This window comes from Geotrypetes seraphini, chromosome 19, assembly GCF_902459505.1.
Source record: "Geotrypetes seraphini chromosome 19, aGeoSer1.1, whole genome shotgun sequence".
NCBI classification, from domain to species: domain Eukaryota; kingdom Metazoa; phylum Chordata; class Amphibia; order Gymnophiona; family Dermophiidae; genus Geotrypetes; species Geotrypetes seraphini.
The window spans coordinates 9,938,508-9,961,104 of NC_047102.1; the positions used below are offsets into that span (position 1 = coordinate 9,938,508).

The 22,597-nt window shown below is 41.8% G+C and overlaps 1 protein-coding gene across 1 annotated transcript in view; it reads left to right on the top strand.

The window, feature by feature from the left end:
- Positions 1–6,379: 6,379 nt before the first annotated feature.
- Positions 6,380–22,597, top strand: part of API5 (apoptosis inhibitor 5) — a 30,462-nt gene continuing 14,244 nt past the window's right edge. Inside the window, exons 1-9 of the mRNA XM_033928418.1 lie at positions 6,380–6,732; positions 12,484–12,645; positions 12,905–12,998; positions 15,861–15,926; positions 17,033–17,184; positions 17,730–17,936; positions 19,983–20,087; positions 22,028–22,117; positions 22,238–22,419. Coding sequence (XP_033784309.1) covers positions 6,664–6,732; positions 12,484–12,645; positions 12,905–12,998; positions 15,861–15,926; positions 17,033–17,184; positions 17,730–17,936; positions 19,983–20,087; positions 22,028–22,117; positions 22,238–22,419 — 1,127 coding nt within the window. The 5' untranslated portion in view covers positions 6,380–6,663. The remainder of the gene's footprint in view (positions 6,733–12,483; positions 12,646–12,904; positions 12,999–15,860; positions 15,927–17,032; positions 17,185–17,729; positions 17,937–19,982; positions 20,088–22,027; positions 22,118–22,237; positions 22,420–22,597) is intronic.

The following is a 22,597-nucleotide window of genomic DNA, read 5'->3' on the forward strand; positions in this document are numbered from 1 at the left end:
AGCCAGTGGCGTATCGAGGGTTAGAGGTACCCCCTCCCCTCCCTCTTTTCCACCCCCTCCCCACCTCCATACGCTCCGTCCCCGCCCCCTCCTGCCATGCATGCGCAGCTTTCCTTTCCCCATACCTCTGTAACGTTCCTGGCACGAGCAGCAAGCCCCAATCTGCTGTCGTCCCAGCATCGGCTCTTCCTCTGACATCACTTCCTATGCGCTGGTCCAGGAAGTGATGTCAGGGGAAGAGCCAATGCTGGTGTGACAGCAGGTTGGGGGTTGCTGCTTGCGCCAGGAACGTTACAGATGTACAGGAAAAGAGAAGAGGCATGCACGCGTGACAGGGGGAGGGCGGGGAAGGAGTAGGGGGATGGAGAGGAGGATGGGAACCTGTGCCCTCATCAAGACAGCACCCAGGGAGGATCATCCCCCCCTCCCCTTACTACACCACTGATTCTAGCCAAGCTCTCTAACCAGGGGTAAGTGATGCAGAATTTGTAGATAAGGCACAGCACCATGTCCCCGAAATTCACTGGGGTTCCGTTACAGGAACACCTGCGAATTTTGAAAAACTGCGACTACGGTTTTTCAGCTGATCGAAAGCAGGAGAGGGCAGCTGGGGTGCTGGCAGGTGCTTAAATTGTACTTACGAAGCCAGGCACATTTTCTGACCGCCTCTTTCTGGTATTAAAGTCATGGTTACACCAATCAGGAGCTGCTTGGACATGCTATCTGGCATATCACAGCAGCTCCTGATTGGTGTAACCATGACTTTAGTACTAAGAAGAGGCGGTCGGAAAATACCGCGAATTTGCAAGGGTTTACTGTATCTGAACTTTCTTTATCCCAAAATTCACAAATTTTTGAAAAATAAAATTATTGGCTTTGTTCCATGTTGTCAGGACAAAGTTCTATATCTGAAAACAGGTCGCCATCTTATGCTCCGTAGAAGGAACCGCCTTGTGATCAGAATAGCGGGCTGATCTCTCCGTGATGTTCCTTGCCACATCACCCTTCGCTGTCTCAGGTGTGTGCTCAGACTGCAACGGGTCAATACTCGGCCAACAGCAGTCAGTGTGTTTTTGAACGCTATTGCCAGTTAAGTTAGATCTTTTTTTCAAGAGCGCTACTTTGTCACACTGACACAAATGCTTATACTGTCCCAGCTGCATTAATGCAACTCCCTCTATGCGGTTCTAAACTCTACTCTCCTACACAAACTACAGATGATTCAAAACACGGCAGCCAGACTAATATTCGGGCTAAAAAAAAGTTGATTCCGTCTCATCTTACTATAAGAATTTACACTGGCTGCCTGTCAAAACTCGTATCGTCTTCAAACTATCATGCATAATATTCCAGATCCTATACACAAAAAAACGCTGAATGGCTCATAAACGTATTTATCAATTCCTGATCTACATCAACCAGAAAACTAAAATCGCTTCAACTGCTCCTCCCATCCTCCCAAAGGGGTTAAAATAAATGCAAACACATATTGGACTCGCTCTTCACATATCTTGGCACCAAGTCTTGGAACAACCTCCCGACTGACATCAGGATGGAAACATTCTACAACAGATTCCAGAGAAAAAAAAAAGTGTAAAAATTCTCTTCTTTGAAAGCATACACACCGTAGACAACTAACCCAAAATACCTAATGCCACTAAGGGCTCCTTTTACAAAGCCGCGCTAGGGCCTTAATGCGCGGAATAGCGCGTGCTAAATTGCCGCAGGCGCTAGCCGCTACCGCCTCCTTTTGAGCAGGCGGTAGATTTACGGCTAGCGGGCGCTAATCCAGGGCGTGCGATAAAACCGCTAGCACGGCTTTGTAAAAGGAGCCCTAAATCCCATGCTCTACTCAAGTGCTTTAACACTAGAGAATGACACAGTGACAAAATTCATCACCGTTCCCGTCCCCGCGGCTTAGGAAATGGCTGCTGTGAGTTCCCGTAGCCTCTCGAGACTACGATGGGAACTCCCTACAGCTATTTCCTAATGGCGATCTGCAGGGGGCAGGAGCGTAGAAAGATCGCTCCTGCCCCGAAAGCCCGCTAGACCACCAGGTAAGGCCGGGATGCCGGGGGGAAGACTTGAGGATGAGGTGTTTGGTTTTTTTTCTTTTTTCCCCCTCCCCAAAAAATCGCGAATATGTGAAACTGCGATTTCTGAAACCGCGAATGGGGAGGGGGAAGTGTATTGTAATTCTCTTTATCAGGGTATTACTCAAAAGGAGATTAGGAGATTGCAACGTATCCAAAACACTGCAATAAAAATTATCTTTAATGCAAAGAAGTTTGACCATGCTGCTCTTGAAAAAAGCCCACTGGTTACCTATCACCCACAGAGTCACCTTCAAAATTCTTCTCCTTGCCTTCAAAGTTCAATTTAATCGCACCCCTTCATTCATAGACCGACTGTTGGTCCCGTTTGAATCTCTGCGATCACTCCGTTCTTCACGGCATCTTCTAACGGTCCCTTCCGTCCATCAGTTGTTCTACGATACAACGCTCAAGACTATCTACTCAGTAGTAACCCCCACAATGCGGAACGCCTTCCCTTTAACTCTGAGACAGGAAACTAACTCCCAAAACTTCAAGTCTAGCCTCAAAACCTTTCTCTTTAAGGTTGCCTACGAGATCTATACCTAGGATTAAATGCTTATGAGACTCAGAGTAGACAAAAACATATCAGACATTCCCCTTCTTGTCATTCCCCTTTCTTTTTATTTTTATGCAAAGTATCCCATCCATTTCCCTTTTGTAGCATGTCTTGTCAGTAATATGTTGTGGTTTGTCTTTTTTTATTACCCTGTTTTTAAATTTTGTATAATATAAACCGCTTTGGTAATTAAAGCAGTATATTAAGCCTAAATAAACCTGAAATTTAGCACATGGTGATAGTAGATAGGATCTGAATCACTTGGCCTTTTTTCCCCACCACCTCTTTCTATGGCACGATGTTTTCAATTTGTTAAAGATCTAGGCTATTCGTCTGAGGAACAGTTCATCCAGGCTCAATCCCCCAGAGAGAACAGAGACCTTGGTGAATGAAGCCTTGAGCTGATGTTTGCTGACACGCCTGCCTGTGCCCCTCTGTTAATCACAGTGCTTTCTGCACAGAGTATAAGCCCTTTGCAACAAAATAATTAAACTGCTTCCTTCCCCGGTCATGCCACATCCCATAGCATGTTAACAAAATGTAAGACAATCAAAGGACAACTTCAGCCAGGCAGCCTGGGTTTTTCGGTTAGTAGGTAGGAAGCTGGCACCATCTATCGGAGCTGGTGATTAGTGACAGTTTGGTGTTTGTGTTCTCAGGGAAGGCAGTTGTAACTATAAAGCCCATGAACTACTTGACGGTTTCATACAGTGTTTTGAATGATATCCTGCAACGTACAAAGAATGCAAGAGATTTTACACTTCTCGGAGGGAGACAAGAATGCAGATTTGGCGGGTCTTCAGGGACAAAAGCCACTGGATCCTAAACTGTCTGTTGGGTTTTCTGTATTTTGCTTTAAAATAGAGAATGACATGGGGGACAATTTTTTCCCCGTCCCTGTGGGAACTCATTTTCCCGTCCTGTCCTTGCGAGTTATTTTCCTGGCTCTGCCTTGTTCCTGCAAACTCTGTCCTCATCTGCACAAGCCTCAAACGCTTTAAAATCATAAGTAGCAACATTCTAGAGCTCAGATTGTGATGTCATAATGCCTCATTCCACCAATGCCTAAGCTCCATCCTCATCTGCACAAGCCTCAAACGCTTTAAAATCATACGTGTTTGAGACTTGTGCAGTTAAGGCAGAGCTTACAGGAATGGCGCTGGGGCAGGGACAGCGACAAAACCTCCAGTCCTCCGGTACTACTCCCAACTCTAGAGACTCATTGAAAAGGTCAGTCAGTGGAGCTACCAGAACTTCCCTAAGTTCCTTCAGCACCCTAGGATGTATACCATCCGGCCCCATCACTCTGTCTACCTTTATTTTAGCTAGCTCCTCATGAACAACCCTCTGAAAATCGATCAGGGTCTATTACTCCTCCATCCCTATTCACGTTTGTCTTCTGCGGTCCTGCTCCCGGCACTTCAGCCGTGAACAAAGAACAGAAATATTTGTTAAGCAATTCAGCCTTTTTTTTTTTATCAGCTTCTACATATTTATCCCCTTCACCTTTGAGTCTCACAATGCCATTTTTGCACTTCTTCCTATCACTAATAAAGGTAGATGTAGTAGAATATCTTTTTCGATGGAGGGGCAAAACAAACTAATTTGTCAAGACTTCAGTCCCCAAGCTCTCAAGTTGCTGATGTTGGGTTAGTCAAAGTATTAATGAGTACTTAAAAAGATACCAGAAAAAGAATAAGTAACCCAAAGTAAGTGAATCCTCAGTGTGAGGTTATGTGTGCTAAAGAGAAAATACCCCTGGGGGGGGGCAACTCTATTGCTCTATTTGGCCCCAGATATCAGCTGAAATCTATTTATGGTTTCTGTTTATGGTGTCAAATGTGTCTAATTTTTCTATAATTGTTTTTATAATTATTTTTAATGGTATTAAGTATTGTTTTATGCTATTTACCATAGGTATTTGTTCCCCTTCTTTTCCCCTCCTTCCTCCTTTACTTCCCCCTCTCTTTCCTTTTCCCCCTCTCTTTTCCCCTTTTTCCTATTCATCTGCCTTTTTTCCCTCTTTTCTCTTCCTCCCACTTCCCTCCCCTCACCTTTCCCCTACCTCCCCTATACCCCTCCACCAGCCCCACACCTCTTTTTTCCCTCTTCCCCCTTCCCTTTTTTTCCTTCCTTCCCTTTTTCCCCCTTCCCCTCCTCCCCCTTCCATTTTCTCCCTTCTTTTTCCACATTTCTTTTAAGATAAGATGTTTACTTTGTTCATAATTATTTTATTCTTTAACATATGCAGTCTTTTGACTTTTATATATATGTCTAATATCATATTAATATGTTTTTAGATTGTTTTATTGAACTGATGTTTCATTATTTTAACATTTAATTTTGATTTTGTGCTTTTATAAATATGGTTTTCATGTTTTATGTCCTTGTAGACCCCTGAGGTGGGCCATACGGCTGAAACACGTACATGTCGGGTCTCGAATGAATAAAATGATTGAGCACTAAGTTCGCCTCTTTTGCTTCTCTTTATTCTACCCTGAGGTAGAATCGCCTGTTTGTGTGTATGATAAGATACTGGCCAGTAAATTTCAAGGTTGCTCTTTAGCAAACTATATATGATTGCCCCTTTTTAATGCTGTTGGTCATTGCCTATTAGGAAAAGGGGAGTTCATAATTTGTTGTAGCCCCTTCTGTGTGGCCTCTGATTTCCTGCTGCACTATCTTTGATGGGCAGGGATTGAGGGAGTGGGTAGCTGTTTGAAGGCTTCTTAGGATTTTTTCAAGACCCCCTGTTGTTTTGTTAGAAGAGTCCCATATGTCTTTGTGAGGAAAGGGCAAGGTTGTACAGGAAACTGGCTGAGACTACCTATAAATCCTGGCAGAGACTTATAATTTTGTTGGCAAAGTATGCATCAGAATCACTGTAATTACGTTTCGACTAGGCAGGCTGGCCCTGTTATGGGGGTTGCTGTAGGCTGTTTACTGTGAACAGGTGCTTGGTTGAACTGGCAGCCTGAAATAAGTTTTTTTTTTTGGCTGCTGATAAGGCTTGGTGGTACTTTGTCCCCTTTGAGGCAGGAACAACTCTTTGTTTCTGGTTTGATCTACCTCTACATATTTACGAGGCTTTAGTATGTTTCATTATATACCAGACTATGTACTGAGGAAATTCTGTGTTACTGTGGCACACTGGGGAGGAGAGGCACAGACTGACTGCCTACAGGACATGCCTCTCACCGCAAAGGAAGGAGGAAGGAGATACAAGCTAAGAGAGAAATGGAGAGGGTGGAACCTGCTATGTTGATGATGGTTGTAGTATTTCATGCTTGGGGAGATAAGTCTATAAAGTTCATTCATTTCTGCTCTACCAGGGGAGCTCAGAACGGTTTACATTAATTTATTCAGGTACTCAAGCATTTTTCCCTGTCAGTCCCGGTGGGCTCACAATCTATCTAATGTACCTGGGGCAATGGGGGGATTAAGTGACCTGCCCAGGGTCACAAGGAGTAGAGTGAGATTTGAACCCACAACCTCAGGGCGCTGAGGCTGTAGCTTTAACCACTGCACCACACTCTCCCGCCCTGGCTTTTCTAAGGGGGGGGGGCAATTGTGCACGAGATGACAAATCCATTTCTTACACAAAATCCCCACTGGACTAATAGACTTTGCAATGAACGCTCCACCGCTAACAGCGGGCGTGACGTGAAAAACCCGCCGCCACCGCTGCGTCCCCGACGTGACGTAGTCACCCGTCAGCTTGCGCAGACGCAGTCGCCCATTGGCCGCGGGAGGCGGCAGAGGGCGCTGTGGGGCAAGGGAGGTCAGCGGCGGGAGCCGCTCTTGCATCCCGCCGGCGGCGCCCGACACGCAGAACCCGCCTGGCAGTGGTGCGCGCGCGCGTTTGGACGCAGGGCGCCGGAATCACGCAGCGGCCTCCCCACCCCACCCCCACCGCCTTACTCCCGAGCACCGAGTTCACCCCCCTCCCCCCCGGGGCCAGGGATCCGGAGCGCCGCACAGCTCGCGCCTGACGCCCCTCCCCCCCCCGCCATGCCCACCGTGGAAGAGCTTTACCGGAACTATGGGATTTTGGCCGACGCCAAGGACCAAGTGGAGGAGGTGAGGAAAGGGGGGGGGCGGGCCGCGATTGTGTTAACTGGCCTGAAAAGGGGGGGGGGAGGGCGGCTTTTCGGAGATTTTTGTCTCGAGGCGTGCACGCGGCAGAGGAGTGGCACGCGCCCGTCGCTGGCCTGGTGGAGGCGTGGCCTGGTGGCTCCAGCGGCGGCCCTGGGAATCTGGGACCCCCGGGTTCGAGGCTCACTCGCAGCTCCTGGTGGCAATGGACAAGTCACTTAACCCTCTGTGTTTAGAATATAGCGTCTATAGCGCTGAAAGGCTATATGCAATAGACGGTCCCTGCTCAGAAGAGCTTACAATCGAGTTTGGATAGCAGGACAATGTAGGGTCTTATAGAGAATGAGGCAGGGACAAAATTTTTCCCCGTCCCCGCGGGAACTCATTTTCCCATTCCATCAAATTCTTTTTCTGTCCCTGCTCCATCCTCATCTGCACAGGTTGGTGGCCTGAAGGGGGAGCATGGCTGTTCGGAGATTTTGGCTCGACGAGAGCAGAAGGGAGAGGAGTGGCACGCTCCTAGCGCTGTCCTTGTGCAGGAGTGGCCTGGTGGTTAGTCCGGCGGTCCTGGGAATCTGGGACCCCGGTTTCGATTCTCACTCGCAACTCCTTGTGACAAAATCCCCAAACAGCCAGGCTCCCCCTGTATATGCAATAGAGCTTACACTCTAGTTTGGATAGACAGGACAACGTAGGCTTGGCAAGTTTTCTTGTAGAGTATGACACGGGGACAACATTTTTCCCTGTCCCCGCGGGAACTTGTTTTCCCGTTCCATCCCGGCAAATTCTTTTGCTGTCCCTGCCCCATTCCTGTCCTCATCTGCACAAGCCTCAAGCACTTTAAAATCATAAGCATCTGAGGCTTGTGCGGTTAAGGCAGAGCTTACAGGAATATGACGGGATTGGGGAAATTGAGTTCCTGCGGGGACGGGGGAAAATTTGTCCCCCTGACATTCTCTAGTTTCTTGCAGAGAGAATGATAGGATGAGCATAGATATCATATAGTAAGTGAGAATTAGGAGCCTGGAAAAAATGGGACAGTGTGTTTTGAGCAGGGCTATGGAGTCGGAGTCAGAAGTACAAAAAACTGAGGAGTCGGAGTCGGAACATTTATCTACCGACTCCATTTTTGAACTTGGCATACCAATCACGAGCGATTCTTTCAGCTATAGCACCCACTATATACACAGCACAAAGGTTGCGAGCAGCTTCTGCGGCCTTAGAACCTTGATTAAAAGCAAAAAGAAGGTGGTGTCGAAAATGCTCATTTCTCTCAACTTGACATTCCATTTTAACGATCTGAAAATTAACCAGTGCTGTGGAGTCAGAGTCGAGGAGTCGGAGGAAATTTCGGGTACCTGGAGTCGGAGTCTGAAGTACAAAAAACTGAGGAGTCGGAGTCGGAACATTTATCTACTGACTCCACAGCCCTGGTTTCAAGAAGGGATGGAGGAGTCTAGAGTTAGCAGAGGCGAAGAAGGGTACAGATAAGATGGGCTTGCAGGAATTTACAGGAGGAGAGATAAGTGAGGAAAGTTTTTGTTTTGGGGAGGGTGGGCTGCAGAGTGAATGCACTTGTAAGTCAGTAAGAAGAGTTTGAATTGGATATAGAAATGGATGGGGAAACTTGTAATGGACTATGCATTTACAAGGATACCGAAGGAAAAAAGTAGCACCCAGGGCTATAACTGCTGGTCTCGTTAGAAGAAATTCTTTTCTCCGCTTCTGTGTGTCTCTGGCCAAATCAGGAAACATTTGAACTTTCAGTCCCAAAAATTCTTTGTTTGTTTTCTTTGAATCGTCTCAACTGACAACATTCCTATCACTGTCAAGACTGGAGAAAGCTCAAGATGGATAGAGATAGACGACTGTTAGCACAGTTTTACCTATAACTGTTTTTTTCTTCCTTAATTGATTACCTTAACTCCGTTTATTTTTAATCTTGGATCCAAAATAGAGGACTTGAGTGAGATTAAAGATACAATTATTTCTTGTGTTATATTATGTTTAAAAAATTTTATTTGTCTCTTGAAATTTTGCTTTTCTGTACAAGTTTATACTTGATTGTTATATTGAAAACTCATAAATAAATAATAATAAAAAAAAAAAAAAAGAAATGGATGGGGAGCCAGTGAAGTGACTTGAAGAGGGGGTAATGTGAGTATTGCGGCTGTGGTGGAATATAAATTTTGCAACAGAATTTTGAATGAATTGAAGGGGGGTGGGGGGGCAGATGGTTGCGTGGAAGACCTAAGAGAAGCAAACCGCAGTAGTCTTAAGTGAACATAAGAACATAAGACCTGCCATCTCCGGATCAGACCCATGGTCCATCGAGTCCGGCGATCCGCACACGCGGAGGCCCAGTCAGGTATACACCTGATGTAGTTTTAGTCACCCATATCCCTCTATGCCTCTCATAAGGAGATGTGCATCTAATTTGCCTTTGAATCCCAGCACAGTGGATTCTTTAATAACCTCCTTTGGGAGAGCATTCCAGGCGTCTTCCACTCGCTGCGTAAAACAGAACTTCCTGACATTTGTCCTGGACTTGTCCCCCCTTAGCTTCAAACCATGTCCTCTTGTCCGTGTCGCGTTGGACAATGTAAATAATTTATTTTCCTGCTCTATTTTATCGATGCCTTTCAGCATTTTGAACGTCTCGATCATGTCCCCTCGCAGCCTCCTCTTCTCAAGGGAGAACAGTCCCAGTTTCTTGAGTCGTTCCTCATATTCCAAGTTCTCCATACCTCTTATTAACTTCGTTGCTCGTCTCTGCACCCTCTCCAACAGTTTTATATCCTTCTTTAGGTTGGGAGACCAATGTTGGACACAGTATTCCAAGTGTGGTCTGACCATTGCTCTATATATGAGAGGTGCTAAGAATGTGGTTAAGGGTTTTGGTAATGTGCTCAGAAAGGAGAGGTCGGATTTTGGTAACATAGAGGAAAAAGTGACAGGCTTTAGCAGTTTGTTGGATCTGAGCGAAGAAAGAGAGTCAAAAATGATCCTGAGTTTGTGAGCTGACAGGTAGGAGGAGAGTGTTGTCCACAGAAATAGGGGAGAGGTGAGGGTGGGTTTAGGTGGAAAGAAAACGAGCTTGGTCTTAGACATTGCCTCAGGTACAAAATAAGTACCTGTATATAATATGTAAACCGCTTTGATTGTAGCCACAGAAAAACTGCTTATTAAGTCCTATTCAGTGGCATAGCGAGGGTGAGAGGCACTTGGGCTGGTAGTGCCCCTTCCCCCGCCTCCATCCTATCCGCCCCTTCATGCCACACGCCCTTCCCTGTACCTCTTTGACGTTCCCAATTTGAGCTGCAAAGGCTCTTTCTCTGACGTCATTTCCTAGGCTGCTTGCTTGCGCCGAGAACATTAAAGAGCTACGGGGGAAGGAAAGGGGCACGCGTGGTATTGGGGAGGAAGATGGATGGATGCCGGTGCCCGGGGCAGACCGCCACCACCCCCATATTATCACACCCCTGATCCTATCCTCCGTGTGATCTTGAGCAACCTACTTTAACTTTCCATTATCTCGGTTACGTTGTAGAAATAAAAAGAAATGAATAAAAAGAGTTACATTCAGAACCTGCATGAACTTGAAATATAACAAATCTCCATGGTCATTCTTAGATTCCTATGTGCGCTCATCTTCTTAGACACTCCTGCTATCCTTTTCTTCTCTTCTCTTCTCTCTTTCATTTTTCTTTCCTTTTTCCTTTACTGCTCTCTCTCATCTTTATCTTACATATCCCTTACATGCATCTTCAATAATTGGAGCCTTTGCTCCTCTATAGTTAAACATAGATTTGTATACTCTATATACAGAAAGCTTTATTTTGTTTCTATGTACTTTAAATGATTCTTGTATCCTTTAAAATACTTAATAAAAATTATTGAACTAAAAAAAAGAAATGGAATAAAAAGAATCCAAGTGATGCATTTTTATTGGACTAACTAGGGCACGGTTAGATTAGTTTTCCAAGGTAATCCTCCTTCTTCAGATCAGAGATAAGCATTGAGTTACTTGTCAGAAAGATTAGATTTAATGATCCTTTCAGGAAATTATAAAGAAACCTTATTGTTATGTTATGATGGTGTTTTACTGTGATGTATGTGGTATTATGCCTGTTAAGTTATTGTTTTAATTATGAATGCACTGTTGTAATCCACTTTAAATAAAGGCAGAATATAAGTAATAAACTATAAACCAGACTCTAGATCAATAAAAAAAAAAAAAGGTATTACTTTGATTCTTTTTGTTTTATTTCTTTTTATTTCTACATATTGGGCTCCTTTAGGGCATTAACGCACGGAATAGCCTTTGCTAAATCGCCCCGCGTGCTAGACCTTAACGCCAGCATTGAACTGGCATTAGTTCTAGCCGCGTATCGCGTGCTGTAGCACGCGGTAATATCTTGTGTACGCTAAAAATGCTAGCGCACCTTAGTAAAAGGAGCCCATTATCTTTTTAAGAGTGGACTGCCATATCATTTCTCTCGGGTGCATTGTAAGCACTCTAGGGACAGAGAGATACCTCCTGTATGTGACTGTAACTCACTTTACATTACATTACATTACATTTGTGATTTCTATTCCGCCTGTGCCTTGCGGTTCTAAGCGGATTACAGTTAACCTTTTCAGGACCAAGGGACCTATTTGTCCCATAACTTTAAAATCCTATCAATTTTGATTGGGATAGTCTACAGTTCTAAATTTGATATGTACGGATTCCATAGGATACTGCCTTTATGTAAACAAACTGGTTCCGACATTCATTCATTAGCGTCGTTGCCAGATGGACGAGAAGATTCACTTGCCACACTGTCCATAAGCCAGAAGTTTGATTTTTTTTAAAAAAAAATAATGATATTTCACAAAAAAAATCAATTTTTTGGCATCTGCAAGCCCTTTTTACCATAAAAATGTCGTCAAAACCACAAAAATTGGCCTACGATCCTTATGGTCCTGAAAGGGTTAAAAGAGATCAGGACATTACCGAGAGAATTACATTACAACGATTTAAGTAAATTACATGTTGTGGTATAGAAATACAAGTATAAGATATCTGGATTTATCGATAGAATAGCTTGACAGGGTTCAAGTAGTTACAAGGTTCAGTGGGGAAAACAATATAGGCAACTGAAGAAAGATACCTAACTTTGAAGGAATCAGTTGAGTGGATACCTAAGGGAGATGCTTTTTTAGGAGAAGGTTAAATGGATACCTAAGGGAGATACTTATTTAGGAGTTTGGATATTTTGGGTAAATGAGGTTCAAGGGGATGACTAGTGTGTTATTTGCTGGGGAGAGTGCATGTGCGATTGGGGAGGGGAATATTAAGTAAGGACGTGTTTTTTGAAAAGAAATGTTTTGATTTCTTTCCGAAACACTTTGATGTCTTGTTTTGATCATCAGTTTGGTGATGGTGGGGTCCATTTTCGCTGCCTGAGTTGCTAGAAGGCTGTCGTAAAGTTTCTTATTGATCTATAAGGGGAAATAAAGCATAAGCTAAATCCCTTCTCTTCTGGAGGAGGTAATAAGTTTTTCTCTTGGTATTATCTAGCACTGAAATGGGCATGCTGGCAAATAGTTTTTTGTGCCTAAGCCTTTATAAATTAACTTTTAGCCTAGATTACTTCATTTTGCAGAAAAGAAAGTCAGTGCAGGATGATCTTTGCCTTTGAACCTAAACTCCTGGTATATAATTTTGTGCTTTTGAATTCTTTTTGGCAGCACCGAGATGCTTACCAAGTGATCCTGGATGGTGTAAAAGGAGGGCCCAAAGAGAAAAGATTAGCGGCACAGTTTATTCCGAAATTTTTCAAGCATTTTCCTGAGCTGGCAGATGCTGCAATCAATGCCCAACTGGATCTTTGTGAGGATGAAGATGTTTCTGTAAGAATATGATATAGAAATACTGAGGGCAATGCCATGCTACTCTAAGCAATATAGTTTTAGAGAAAAACCTATAGTAGAATTGTCTATTTTGAAGAGATCTTTTGTAAACAAGGATGATGGTGATATGTAGTACGTTTTGTGTATATATATATATATATATATATATATATATATATATATATCCATTTCTGTGATAAGAATGCATACAAATTTATTCTAAGCTGTGATTTGTCAAGATGTCCTTTGACTTTATCAGATCCGACGCCAAGCAATCAAAGAACTGCCTCAATTTGCCATGGGAGACAACCTTCCCAGGGTTGCAGATATACTTGCCCAGCTGTTACAGTCAGGTATGATGGTCTGAGTACTGTCCCGTCTATTTCACTTTGGCATATGTGTTCTTTACATGTTTTCTTTCCTACTATTTTGATTTTAAGTAGAGAATTTTAAAATCAAAGATGCTTTATATATTGGCAATTTTACATGAGTGTACAAAACTTTCTCCGTGTGTTTATAGTTTGAGGGCTCATAACTAGTGCGTATATCACTCATACAGGAGAAGATACACAAGAAAAGACTGGTTGATTTGGTTTCTTGTTTATTTTTCTCTACTTTAAGTAGTAATCTTATTATCTCTATATTGTAAAACTGTTGTCTATCCTACATAACGTTTTACTTATAGACCACGTTACCAAAAAGTTCTACGTGGTTTACAAAAGATTATAAACATTAAACATAATTGTATATTTGAATGAGTCAGCTAGTCAGGTATTTGGAGAAAAGATAGGTTTTTAGCTGTTTTCTAAAATGTCTGTAAGAATCAGCTGTGAGCAACAATGATCGAAATTCTTTTTCATGAGAAGCTGCCTGAGATGCTAAAGAGTGATTAGGAATTTCTTGCTTTTGCAACCTTTTACAGAAGAGAAATTGAACAGAACATGAGTTTTTCTACTGCATTTGTGCATAGCTATGGAAAAACTATTAGCCAGATCCTACATGTTTTTTTTCAAAGGATTTAGCTGTTTAAAGTCATCGTAACTATTCTCATTGCTTTAAAAAAATATATTTTCAAGTGCCTTCTTTACTTCTAGGGCCAAATTTAGTCATTGACAACATAGGTATTTGCATAGGATGTGCCACATTTTGAAGGTACCAAATACCCACACCAAAATCCTAAATCCTGCCCTGCTTAATTGGGAATACAGGTTCCTGTTGTGACTTTTTTTTCCCTCGTGATCCAATGTCACTACCTCAGACTCACAGTCAGGTCAGGGATAACAGAACTGCTGTCCCCTTGGTCTTCTCTGGTTTCTGCTTTCCTCATCTTGTTGTCACTCTTTTCCTTCCATCCCTGACCCAACTGTGATCAAATTCTTACTGAAGAGAATCTACATTTTTTAAGATAAGTGAAAACATATTCAAAAAAATATTTTGAAGTTAGTGTTAAAGATATATAAAGAAAATGAGCTGGAATATTAAAAGTAACAGAGGTCTCTGACAATTAGATATGTAAATCCCCATCAGCAGTGAAGTGTTTGGTATCACTGAAGTCTAAGAAGATTGTGTGTGTTGAATGATTCTGAGGTAGTGACCATAATCAAATCAGTGCTGTAGTCAAAAGCTGTTTTTGCAGGTTGCGGATGATCAGATCACTGGCTAACTTCCTCAACCCATCTTCTCTAAATACTAACTTTAATCCACTCTCTGATTATATCGATAATTGACTACTGGAATTCATTATACAAGGGAATTACGCTTAAAGAACTAAGATGCCTTCAAATTATACAAAATACTGCAATTAAATTTTATTACCAAAAAGAAGAAATTAGATCATGTCGTACCACTCTTCTTTACCCATAAACCATAGAATAACTTACAAAATAGCCTTAATAACCTTTAAAGTCAAGATATTCAAAGCCCCTCTATTCCTCAAAAGAATACTTACTCCTTATGCGCACGCGAGAACATTAAGATCATAATAATTTTATTCTTAAATACCGCCAGACCAAAATGGTTCTAGGCGGTTCACAATAAATGAAGCTGGTACATAACAAAGCAGATAAAAGTACATCAAATTATGAATATAAAGGACTCAATTAAAAAATAAACATGAAATATTATGATGCAAGCCTCCTTAAGAACTATTTTTTTCACTGACAGCCCCTCAATCGTAGAACTTATTGCCAATATATGTAAGAGAGGAACCCAACTGTTTGTCTGTTGTTAAGTCTTTTGTCCACCTAAACAGATTGTTTTGTCATATACAATTTTTTTTAAAAAAAATTTTGTACATCACTTTGAAATTTTTTTTGATAGTGCGATAAAATCAAACTTTTATTAAACTTGAAACTTAACAATAAACTGTGATCGTATATATGTCTAATTACTCCCCACTGTGTATGTTCATTTGTAAACCGTTCTGAGCTACCGGGAGGACGGGATAAAAATCCAAATAAATAAATAAATATACTACTTCTAAGTTGCTTTGAATAGCTGACAGAGTGGATCTCTTTTTCCCTCATGGCATCAGTACTTAGTTATAGCACTATCTACAACCAAAGGCAGAATTCCCAGGTGACAGTCGTCTTCACTGTCTGAAGGTTGGAGAGAGTTTTGCAGCAGCTCCCTCCACTTGGTAGGGATGATAAGTCTTATATTGTACTCTATTGAAGCAAATAATGAATTCACTCTATAATGGGTATAAACTAAAGGGTATAAAGTGAAAGAGAATGTTTGAGGGTCTATTGTCACTTCAGGCAGCAAAATTGGACCCCAATATTAGACTTCTATTTATAGTGTCAGACTATAGAACGTTCCGTAAGGAAATAAAAAACTTGGGACATGTTAATGCTGCTCTATAACACGTATATATGCTGTTCAGAAATATGTCAGGATGTGTTAATACTGCGTTATAATAAGTAATGAATTTGTAACTTTGCTGGATATGTCCAGTTTTCCTGTTATTGTAATCCGCTTAGAACTGCAAGGTTAGGGCTGAATAGAAGTAAAAAAATGTAATATTATAATTCGTTGCTGCACTCATGTTTCCAAATGAAACTACTCTTTTGTTTCACTGAAGGCAGTGATTTTTTTTTTTTTTTCCTTGTACCCAATTTAACTATTTTGAGCATTTGGTTAGGAAATATGAATTCCAATTCTGTGGTTTGCTCTTAACTCTGATGGTTACTAACCGTGTATTATGTTCTTTGTAGATGATTCTGCGGAATTTAACTTGGTGAACAATGCTCTACTGAGTATATTCAAGATGGATGCTAAAGGTAAAGATTGTTCTCTTTAGTATAGCTTATCATATATACAAAAATAAGATCAGCCTTACTCAGTCAGACCAATGGTCCATCACGCCCAGTAGCCCATTCTCACGGTGGCCAGTCCAGGTCACTAATACCTGGCCAAAACCCAAGGAGTAGCAACATTCCAGCATCTCAAAGAATAGCAAGATTCCGGAATCCCAAATAGTAGCAACATTCCATGCAGAATCCCCAAAGAGTAGCAAGATTCCGGAACCCCAAATAGTAGCAACATTCCATGCAGAATCCCCAAAGAGTAGCAAGATTCCGGAAACCCAAATAGTAGCAACATTCCACGTTACCGATCCAGGGCAAGCAGTGCCTTCCCCCATGTCTTTCTCAATGACAGACTTTTCCTCCAGGAATTTGTCCAAACCTTTCTTAAAACCAGCTACGCTGTCCGCTCTTACCACATCCTCTGGCAACGCGTTCCAGAGCTTAATTATTCTCTGAGTGAAAAAAAATTTCCTCCTCTTGGTTTTAAAAGTATTTCCCTGTAACTTCATCGAGTGTCCCCTAATCTTTCTCATTTTTGACAAGAGTGAAAAATCGATCTTAAAAACCAATTGCTATATTTTGTCTTTGAGATCACATGAGATCACAGTTTTGAAGAGAGCTTTTGTAGACAGTCAGTCTTGCCTGAAGACAAAAGGTTTTTAAACAGAATAAAAGAACTACCAGGATGGCTGCAATTATCTGTTTTATACCTATCCAAAAGAACAACCACGCTGAAATTTTGAGGCATAAATCGCTCTCTTGGTTGGGCCTTAGCACTCACCTTTAACAACCATGGCACCCTCTCCCGTATACTGAGTAATTTTAAGTATTATACTTTTGTCTTCTGCAGATAAGTGCAGCTTTCCATGCCATGAGCAGGACAGTGTAGTAGTGTTTCTCTGCAACATGTGTTTGCATCCTTACTTATGGCACGATGTGTCTTGTGATAAAACACATACTGCAAACACTCTTCATATGGAATGTGGCTTGAATAATAATTGTTCATGCCAAATGAATCGTGCTCACTGTCAAACATTGTGGTATGGGTTGTCTCTAATGGAATTTCTGTAAATGTTTAGGAACATTGGGGGGCTTGTTTAGCCAGATTCTGCAAGGAGAGGATATTGTCCGAGAACGAGCCATTAAATTCCTCTCTACGAAACTCCGAACCTTGCCAGAGGATGTGCTCACGAAAGAGGTGGAGGACTTCATACTCGGCGAGTCAAAAAAGGTGAGCTTTATGCATCTCCTGCCCAGCTGATTGCAGTCTCTTTACTTCCGATGCTATATGTAAATGTTTTCTAGGGCAAATAGTAGTAAGCTGTGTGAATGATGGGTCTAGAGTTGGAAGGACTGAGGCTTTTGTAGATGAAAATTTTGGTGAACTGCAAATTTCTTTGAGTGCCCGGGCCTGTAGTTGTCAAGAATGTGAATTTGCAACACCAGGCAGAGGATGTGGGTGTTTGGTCAGGAAGATGACAATGTATAATGGCTTATCAACACTTTTTAGTGGAATAAATTGTGGAATAAACTGGAATAAATTAGAGTTTTGAAGTGGCGGAATACTTGGCATAGGAACCTTTTGGCACACAGAGGTGGATGGTTGGGCCTCAAACTTTCTGACAGTCTGAAGAAGAAGATGAATCTTGTATGTCAATAAACCTAAGCACTTACTTACCTGCTGGTTATCTTTTAGCTGAGTTCATCATCCTCTTGAGGGTAAATAAACTAAACTGACATTTAGTTGCATCTCTGAGGTTTCATCTTTGCTTTTAGGTCCTTTATGACGTGACGGGTGAGGAGTTTGTTCTGTTCATGAAGATTTTGTCTGCACTGAAGAGTTTGCAGACAGTGAGTGGGAGACAACAGCTGGTGGAGCTGGTGTCTGATCAAGCCGGCCTTCAGCAGACGTTCAACCCAGCGGACCCAGATTCAGTTGATAGACTCCTGCAATGCATGCGACAGGCAGTGCCGCTTTTCTCTGTAGGTATTTCATTGTAACCGCCAATCATATTACCGTAGTCCGATTGCATTAATCTTTAAGTTTGTTGCATCCATGGACAGAAAATTTATATGAAATAGATCAAAACATTCCATAATCTGTAACGCACAGCTACAAATAAAGATACTGTGTACTACAAAAGATCAAAGTAATCGTGGCTCTAGTCCATGACCCTGGTTAGGTTTCATATTTACTAGGACACACATACAATTACGCTAAATACAATAACTGATTTACAGTAATTGGTGACTCCACTGATCAGGTTAATATGCCTTCTCGGAAAGTATAGTACGAAAGGGGCAACTTTTCCTCTAAGTTATGTTCTTGGTAGATTGCAAGATTTTCATTTGGGTTCTGTGGACCCACTGAAACTCTTGTGAGAGCATTTTGCTCTCTGATAGGCTTTCCAGGGAATTGGAACAAGTCAAAGGAAACACCAGATTTCTTGTTTGAGCTCAAAGCCTCAAATTGCGCATGAAAATCATTTTGGGGTTGAAATGTTTTTTTTCCTTTTTAAGGGAGACCATTACATTGTTCACCCACTGGGGAATTTGAATGAAGTCTACTTTCTGTGTAAGAAAGATTAGAGCACCAGTACAAAGCTCCGAATCTACAAGAAAAAAGGTTGGGAGTGGTTTAAAAATTATTTATTTATTTCATTTTTTATACCGTTCTCTCAGGGGAGCTCAGAACGGTTTACATGAATTTATTCAGGTACTCAAGCATTTTTCCCTGTCTGTCCCAGTGGGCTCACAATCTATCCAGTTATTGATCACTGGGGGACCTTGGGGTGATAGTGTCCGAAGATCTAAAGGCGAAAAAACAGTGTGACAAGGCAGTGGCTGCTGCCAGAAGGATGCTGGGCTGTATAAAGAGAGGCGTAGTCAGTAGAAGGAAGAAGATGTTGATGCCCCTGTACCGGTCATTGGGAAGGCCCCATTTGGAGTATTGTGTTCAGTTTTGGAGACCGTATCTGGCGAAAGACGTAAGAAGACTTGAGGCGGTCCAGAGGAGGGCGACGAAAATGATAGGAGGCTTGCGCCAGAAGACGTATGAGGAGAGACTGGAAGCCCTGAATATGTATAACCTAGAGGAAAGGAGAGACAGGGGAGATATGATTCAGACGTTCAAATACTTGAAGGGTATTAACGTAGAACAAAATCTTTTCCAGAGAAAGGAAAATGGTAAAACCAGAGGACATAATTTGAGATTGAGGGGTGGTAGATTCAGGGGCAATGTTAGGAAATTCTACTTTACGGAGAGGGTAGTGGATGCCTGGAATGCGCTCCCGAGAGAGGTGGTGGAGAGTAAAACTGACTGAGTTCAAAGAAGCGTGGGATGAACACAGAAGATTTAGAATCAGAAAATAATATTAAATATTGAACTAGGCCAGATACTGGGCAGACTTGCACGGTCTGTGTCTGTGTATGGCCGTTTGGTGGAGGATGGGCAGGGGAGGGCTTCAATGGCTGGGAGGGTGTAGATGGGCTGGAGTAAGTCTTAACAGAGATTTCGGCAGTTGGAACCCAAGCACAGTACCGGGTAAAGCTTTGGATTCTTGCCCAGAAATAGCTAAGAAGAAAAAATTTAAAAATTTAAATTGAATCAGGTTGGGCAGACTGGATGGACCATTCGGGTCTTTATCTGCCGTCATCTACTATGTTACTAACCCCCTCTTTTACAAAGCTGCGCTAGCAGCTGTCGTGCGGTAACGGCCCCGAAGCCCTTTAAATCTCTATGGGCTTCAGGGCCGTTACCACGTGGCTTTGTAGAAGAGGGGGTAAGTTTACCGTGCATAAAATATTTATTGCAAAGCAAAAGATTTATACACAGAAATATTAATGAATGCATTTCGAGTGAACTTAAGTTGAAATCTCCTGTTAAGGACTGTGTTACTTTGTGAACAACTTTTTTTTTTTTTTGGTAACTCAACTGCTCATCGGTCCTTCCCCTCTCTCCAACGTGAACACCTTTCTAACCTTTATTTCTTACAAGTTTTCATTTTCTCTTTTTTCTGTGTTGTACAGAAAAATGTTCACTCCACGAAGTTTGTGACTTACTTTTGCGAGCATGTGCTTCCCAACCTAAGTTCTCTGACCAGCCCAGCAGAAGGCATCGATATTCAGTTAGAGGTAAGAGAAGTCGCTGCTCTCAAGGCGGAGGATTGCCTCGTTTGCCAGCTAAAAAATCTGACATTAAAGAGAGACCTATAGGCCTGTGTTCTGTAACCGGCGCTGTTGTCAATCACGCGACTTCACCAGGTACAGAATCGTGTCCCTGGCAAAGTTAGACGCTGGAAATGTAATCCATGGTTTTCCTGGCCTACATTACCAGTTCCTGTGAATTACTGTTCTGCAGGGGCGTTAGGCCACCTAATGCCTCTTCTGGTGTTAGCCAAGCCCACAGTGGCATTAGGCGGCCTAAAGCACCTACAGAGATGCGATTCTGGTACCAATTGAAACTCAGTTAAAAACATTATTTCAACTGCATTTTTTTTTTTACTGTGTTTGGGCACTACCGGTGCCTAAAAAATCAGCACCATTTAAAGAATCTGGGCCATAGTGTATCTCAACCAGATATTTCAAGATGCATGAAGTATCTGTACTTTTCTGGTACGTCCCTTCCGGATTCTATACTTGAGTGGATGTGGTGGTGCTTTCTGATGCCGCTTTTGGGACCTTAATGTTGAGGGCAGGCTCTTCTGTCCCTCCCTAAATGATGCCATTGCTTTTTTATAAATTGGTTTGGTTTTTACAAACAAATCAATATACAAAGCAATATTACTTGTATGTCTTTTACCAGTTATAACTGTTGAAAATATATCCATCTAACACAAGGAACATCCATGTTCTATACATGAAACGGAATGCTAGCACTGCTGAACTAACAGGTTATTCCTTCCTCTACCATCTTCCATTCCCTCTCCCCCCTCATTTGAACAAACTCTTTAGTTGAAAATGCAGATACTCTGGTTAGAAGGGAGAACCAAGTGGAGATCTGCATTGTAAAACTGAAAACTAGAGTTTATACAAGCCTTTGTTAATTTGTGTGACTTCTCTGTATCTGAGTTAGTTATTTGATAAACCACAATTAATAGAACAAGATAAACCAAAGTGGTTTACAGTAAAAAAAGGGAAAAACCAAACTAAAAACCACAAAAATCTGACATAACAAGTATGCCATAACTAGGATATAGATATATATATATATATATATATATATACACACACATATATATATATATATATATACACAGGCCACTGTTTGGTTAACAAGGGAAGGGAAAGATTTACAGTGTATTGTTGGGAAAAACATGAAGGGAAACAGAAAAAGGTAAAGGATAAAATATAAAAATCATGTTGTTCGAAAATAAAAGGTCTACAAAGTGTATGGATCGAGTGCCTTTTTAAAATAGTAGGCTTTTAGCTGTGACTTAAAATTCTTAATAGATGTTTCCAGCCTTCGGAATAGCGGTAAAGAGTTCCAAAGAGTGGGAGCCATTACCGAGAAACTGAGGCCCTCTTTTACTAAGGTGCGCTAAAACGCTAACGCATGCATGCTAGTCTATGGACACGTTAGCGGTTAGCGCACCCTTAGTAAAGAGGGGGTGAGTGTCAGGTATTAATTGTTGTAGGTAGTGCTTTCTGCATGTAATCTTAGTACAGACTTTGGATTTCACTTTTACAGTGTCTGTCTTTTGTTAGCACTCCCTTTAAATCAGGGATCTCATAGTCCCTCCTTGAGGGCCGCAATCCAGTCGGGTTTTCAGGATTTCCCCAATGAATATGCATTGAAAGCAGTGCATGCAAATAGATCTCATGCATATTCATTGGGGAAATCCTGAAAACCCGACTGGATTGCGGCCCTCAAGGAGGGACTTTGAGATCCCTGCTTTAAATAAAATATACAGTGAGCAATCTAGCTTTACAAAAATCGTAAAAATTCACTAATTTGAATAAAGGTTGTTTGATTATTCCAACTTACTGTGCTCTTGTGAGGGCCGTATCATTTAGTGCTGTGTCATAGAATAAGCCGATAGATCTGACTGCTTCTCTTAACTTTTCTTGTCCAGGTGTTGAAATTGCTTGCAGAGATGAGCTCCTATTGTGGTGACATGGAGAAGCTTGAGTCCAACTTAAAGAAACTGTTTGACAAATTACTGGTAAGGATTTAGAATGTGCTATTTTGTTTAAAACAGATTTCTAACCTTAGTTGTTAGAAATTGTGTTTTCACCATTAGTAGTCCCTGCAAAATATTTTTTTTTTCATTTGTTTTCTTCAGGAATACATGCCACTTCCTCCAGAAGAAGCAGAAAATGGGGAAAATGCAGGGAATGAGGAACCAAAGCTGCAGTTCAGTTATGTGGAGTGTCTGCTCTTCAGCTTCCACCAGCTGGGCCGGAAACTTCCTGACTTCTTAACAGACAGACTGAATGCAGAGAAATTAAAAGACTTCAAAATCAGGTGTGTGCATGAAAGGGAGTGTCTAAACTAAACTAAACCTTAATTTTATATACTGCATCCTCTCCACAAAGATAGAGCTCAGCACGGTTTACAGGAACTTTAAAATAAGGAAGGAAAAACATAATAAAAATTAGTGATTATAAAGAGGGTAGAGAGATTTACATTTTTGAGAATAGCC